This window comes from Spea bombifrons, chromosome 4 (genome assembly GCF_027358695.1).
Source record: "Spea bombifrons isolate aSpeBom1 chromosome 4, aSpeBom1.2.pri, whole genome shotgun sequence".
Taxonomy (NCBI): domain Eukaryota; kingdom Metazoa; phylum Chordata; class Amphibia; order Anura; family Pelobatidae; genus Spea; species Spea bombifrons.
The window spans coordinates 84,393,055-84,399,054 of record NC_071090.1 but is presented as its reverse complement, the minus strand read 5'-3'; the positions used below and the strand labels follow the sequence as shown (position 1 = coordinate 84,399,054).

Genomic DNA, 6,000 nt, shown 5'->3' with positions numbered 1-6,000 from the left:
TGTGTTTTGTGCACCAATAAATAAATCCCAGTTTACTGCAAATCAGTGTTCCTGGGCCTTATTGTCCTATAGGACCGTGCTTAATATCCCTATACATAACATTCACAGTAATGCATATTTAAATGTGTGACATTACTCAAGACATTGCACTTGAGGGTATACAGGGTCAAGGCAGTTCTTCTTGCAGGAGAAAATGCATGGCTTATCATATTTCTAGTGATTTGGAGTGGCTTGGTAAAGAACATCTTGCATTCAACTTACTCTACTTCTTTGGTAGGTAAAATGTTAAAATATCAGAACTACAGCAAAGATGAAAGGAGACGGGTGTCTGCGAAGCAAAACTAAACCTACATACCTGAGAGTCAAGCCTGTGATACCCGTTTACTCATTCTTACTAAAAGAAACCCAACACGAGTGCTTCGAACAGCTTGAACAGTCAGGTTTATTAAAATCTGGTTCACATTACACCAGCAACAATTTCAAACGATGTTCTAGAGGAAAGTCCACAAGGTCTGCAGAGGAAACTTTGTATTTCATTATTTGTTTTTGCCTAGAGTCCTCTGCTTCTCGGCATGTTCCACGAGTTTCTCTTCCACGTAGAGCCCCTTCCGCTTCCTTACGGAGTTCATGTGCTTCCAGGCTTGGTTTTCAGAATCCGCCTTCTCACCAAAGTGCAAATATTCTTCCTCTGTCGTTGGTACCCAGAACGGATCACTCGGGATAACCTTGAAAACAAAAAAACAAGGGGGTAACACACGATATATATGGGATAAATTTCATTTTTTTTTTTTATAATGTACAAAGAACAAAAACCCTAAAACTTAAAAGTAAACCGTAAAACATGATGAACAAACCTTATATCATAGTTACTATTGCCAAGATATGTTCTATTGAGTCAAACATTGCTTACCATCGATATAGCTCACATCCTAACTGCTTGTTTGTGAAAGTTAAATTGTTAAGTTATATACTATTATGTCCTGTTTACTAACTGTACAGCACTGGAGGATATGACGCGGCTATATACCAAATAATAAAAAATAATAATACATCCAAAACTGAAATCAAGAAATGACAAATGGTAACCTTAAGGTCCAAAACATGAACGTGTATCAAGGGTTTAGTCTAAAGGGATACGTTACTTAAGCGATAATCTTTGAAGAACCACTGTAGCCCCTGAAACATTTGGAGATATTTTCCGTTACATTCGTGATTAAAAACAATGAGGACATAATAAGAGAGAAATTATATATTAAAAAAAATGCCTATTACACCGTAAGAATATCCAGCTCCCTACAACCTGAAACATAGCCTGAAAACCAACTCAATTAAATGCTCGGATTTGTTAGGTTTTGGTTTTAAAACATGTGTTATCAGGCTCTGCCGTTTTTGGATTTCTACAATTAACGAGCAAGCCTAGAATAATCAGTAGTAATGAAATATGTCAAGTTCCATGGTATCTGTGGCTCTCTGGGGCTGGAATTCAATTTAATTTAATTTATTGAAGTATTTGTGGAAATGCTGAAAGTGTTAGAATGGAATTTTAATTGCAACGCTACCCTAAAATTTACGTATAAAAACAATTGTACATATTTATGGAAACCTTCACGCACCCAGCAGAGCTAAGCGATGCACTAGATTGACTAAAACGCACGCTAGAGCTTTATTCATACCATTCTTCAGTAAGCAAATTAGCTGCGCTTTGTGAATCGAAGGCAGACAATAAGGGGCAAGACATCTGCTCCAAAGACTTTGCACACAAAGCATGTGCGATTCTGCGGCACTCTCGGAGGAAGCAGGAGGATGCAGCTGCAGTAGATGGCACTACCTGACCACAATGACTGGCAAGTTACTGAATTCAAAGGATGGCGATCGAGAGTCAAGGCTATTTACATACCAATTAATTCTAAGAGAATGCTTTATATGAACCAACGGAGCTTTAAATAGCCTGGATGGTGTTTTCAAATGGTTGGATGGTTCCTAAAACATATTTTAAAGAAGCCAACGCGACATACACCATCTCAGCTATTGTCCTTAGAACATAATATTACCCATACTGCACCTGCACTCCTCTTTGGGATTGGCTGCTCATAATGAATTTCAAATCTTTGCGCATTCTTTAATAACCAAGAGCAAATATCACGAGAGGAGACGAGCTTAGAGGTGTACCCTGTTTGCCCCTAGAATAATGAGTTCTCTGGCAGGCTGGCTGCATGGAATCCAGTGTTTGGTCTGCTAGAACCAAGGGGGGTTTTCTTCTCCCTTTTCTTGATTTTTGACTATTTTATTCACACTATTTTTAACAATGACCTTTCAAGTGTGCTAGAGAGGTAACAGATGGTGAGAACAAGACTAATCCCCCTTTTTTTCAGGATTTTCCTCCTCCCCCACCCCTCCCAGCTGCAAGGGCTATTGTAATGAAATACATCCAAAACGAACACATCTATCGCCTATTTATGTGCCGAATTGGTAACTTTCCTGCAGTATAATTAAAATTTTAAGACGCGTGGAGACAGGTGCAACACATTTTGGGGGGAAAAAAAACTACAGGTTTATATGCTGCTGGTGAAAAGGGTGATCGGTAACTCTTGCGTAACCCATTCACTGCCGCAGCATAACACAAGTACTATATGACACAAATACTTTGTGACATGCATAGCATTTTAGTGTCTGAATATTGTGTATCTGGCTTCATGGACTATAGCAAATATAAACCTGTTTTTTCCCAGCTTTAATCAGAACATCATATTCCGCAGCGATGTAAAATTGGCGAACAGGGCATAACAAGTAGTGGATCGGGACTTAACAAAAGACCAGAAAAGCTCTGCTCAAGTGAGCTTACAATTTAGGAAGTGGTGAAAAGCTAAGAAAAACAATAAGCAACAAGGGAATGGATCTTTGACAGAGACAGCGGCTAAGTGACTTGATTAATTGGCTAACGGTTTTAAATCCAGAATATTAATACGCCTATCAACTGTGCTAAAATGATTCAGATTAATTAGTGAGAACAAAAACATTCAAACCAGACATCTTTCCCAATTGCCAGTTATTTCCCTTCAATAAAAAAGGTACTTTTGCAAAAACAAATGGCAGACAGAATACTCTGAATTTTAATTACATCCTAAGTCACAGAGCAGTACAGATGGACTCTGAGAATAACAAAAGTATGAGCATTAAAGGGTTTTTTCACTAAAACGGAGAGCTGTGCATGAGTTAGAGGGGAAAAATATCACGTAGCATCAACTATGTATTATGCAGGTTCTGCTCAGCCCGGCAGCACAACATTTAGTGATTAAGTTCCCATGTGTCTATGTTTACATTTGTGGATGTGTAACACTGAGTCACAAAGCCCTGTCTCTTGATGTGATTGCAGACCGGGTACAACTGTGCATTCTACGCTCGACTTACAGACAGGAACATAGATCATGTTAGGCAATTTTTGTAGATAAAGAATGATTCTGGAATTGAGTCTCCAATCAGCTTTACATTTTACATAGTGAGGGAGGAAGACTAAATCACAAAGTAACAGGTACATAAAAAAAAACAATCCAGACATGCAGTCAGGTTAAGGGGATAATCACAAAGTCAGAAAGGATAGAAGGAGAGATAACCCAAAGAGGTAAGTATTCTCTCCACAATGAGGAAAGGTGTGGATGACCATTTGGTTGTGGTGAGAGATGCATACAGTATTAACTCTGCTAAAAGCATTACCAATCAGTATAATAATAATAGGGAAATCATAACGTTATCAGTTATAAGCGAGACAGTCTTACAATGACCTTTAAATGCAGCGTTTATTGACAGATACTCTGTGTGTTTCCAATCACAGGCCATAAAGCATATAGTTTGAAAATCCATGAAACAGAATTTAAACAGAATCCAACCTTATAAGAAGTGATCTGTGGGGTTAAGTGGGTTTGATGGATGAGAAGAGCCTTTCTGTCTTATCTCTTAGTGTTCAAATGCAGGACCTCTGTATAAACCATAAAGTGACACATTGCCCTAAGCTAAATTAGGAACTTGGCAAGGGGCCCCAAAGTTTCTGGTGGACAGACAGGTACCATTAAGAACAGGACAGATGGAGTGAATCTTTGCGGTAAGTAAACATCTATCCAAGTCTTTGTCTACAGAGTGAAAAAACAAGGCTCTTTCAATGGGAAATGTCACATTGCATCTGTTCATGATACATGATCCAGGCCAAGCATAGGTATCCAGAGCAGCCGCTGACTTCTACCAATGCAAACATTCCCCAGACAATACCCGTGGCTTTAACCATTTACCCTCGCGAGGGTCTCTGATCTGTGTATCTGTGGAGAGAGCAGGCAGAACTAAAATAAACTATTCTCTGGAGAGAACACAGAAAGCAATTAAACTGAAGTAGGAAATAGTAAGGAGTATTCAAGTAAGCAGTGTCATAGAGGTCTGAGATGTAGCAGGCTACCAAACACAGGACCAAGCTGCAGCTGGTCTAAACAGAAAACAATGTTCCTATACACAAAGGGGCTTCAACGTGGTAAAGCAGCATTAGGCATTCTGTAGCTTTTTCGGGGTAACAGCAATAACAAAAGCTAATAATATACTCAGAGCTCTACCCCCTCACCAGCCGCAAAGTGAACCTGTCTAACCTTATTACACCCCGCAGGAAAAATAGAACAAATAAAAGTGTTTCCTGCGCTTTGTGATGGAATATATAAAAATATATATTGTGAGAATTATTTTCAAATAACAATAAATAATTTGATACCAACGGATATCAAAATTATTGCACTATATATTTGTTCTTGTCCCTTTTGTGTATGATCTCTAAAAAAATAAAATTATTATTTGGAGGAGACTCCAGACCTCTATATATATATATATAATTTATTTATTATAGATTCCACAAACCACCTTTGTATCAGCAATAACATCTATTCTATTTCTACACATTTTGAAGCACTAAGGTCATCTTAGGGTGGAACCTCCATGATGGAATCTGGAAAACATACATCATTTTGAAGCTCGATTTCATGAAGTCTAGAATGAGTTAAAAAAAAATGATTCAAGTAGTTTGTTAAATACCGTATGCAGTGTGTATTTGAATGTTGAAAATGCTTTGATTATACAAAAGGGAGTACAGACAGAACCAAGCAGTCCATGCAGCCTAATATATGCTAATAACAGGTTAGGGAAGACGCGCACGTGTTACAGTCTTTGTTCAAAGGCAGAATGCTTGCAGTGGTTTGTACCGATCAGACAACACCCACCCAAGCCTGTTCCTTATCAATCCTGGAACCCTTCTAATTTTTTGTCTCTTTTGCAGACTGTCATTTGACGAGAATACATTATTTCACTGTGTAAATGCCTAAATGTCAGGACTGTTTCAAGCCATTATTTTTTGAGCAATTAGAGATGTATTTACCATTCAGCATTCAGTAGATGTAACGTTGGAACAATAAAAATGTGTGCTCCGAGAGCTCCTTCAGAGCACCATTAAGAGTCATGTTTGCAAAGGAGCAGACAATTTCTGTCGACAGAAAACAGGGTCTGCTATTTCCAAATAATTATGTGAAAATCAACTTTTTTGTTTGCTTTTACATTGTTTATATTGTTGGTTTTTTTTTAAGCATCAACCATCTGCTTTTGAAACATGAAGAGCAGTGTGTATGTGTGTGTAGACGGTGTGAATTCTGACAAAAGGGGTTAAAGAACGGAGACGCAACGATATATCTGGCAATCACTAACAATTTAGATGGATTTTAACCTTTTGATTACCAGGATAATGAACAACACATTTCTAAGCAAAGCACAGTAAAGCTGCCTGGTACTCAAAGGATCAAAGTAATTGGTCACATACACTGTTTCATTCTTTTTCCTTTTAAAAGAAAAGGTGGCAGTTAATCCCCATCTTCTCTTTTAACATTAATGGTTTGCTAATGCATTACCTACCTACTTGCAAACAAAGATCACAATGCCACAATGATTAGAAATGCAATGGAGACATTAGGTGTATCTCGTGCC

At 38.1% G+C, this 6,000-nt stretch overlaps 1 protein-coding gene across 1 annotated transcript in view; it reads right to left on the bottom strand.

Annotated features, from left to right (window-relative positions):
- Positions 1-415: 415 nt before the first annotated feature.
- The window catches only part of EFL1 (elongation factor like GTPase 1), a 95,381-nt gene continuing 89,796 nt past the window's right edge, over positions 416-6,000 (bottom strand). The window contains exon 20 of the mRNA XM_053465438.1: positions 416-725. Within this exon, the coding sequence (XP_053321413.1) occupies positions 537-725 (189 nt within the window). The 3' untranslated portion in view covers positions 416-536. The remainder of the gene's footprint in view (positions 726-6,000) is intronic.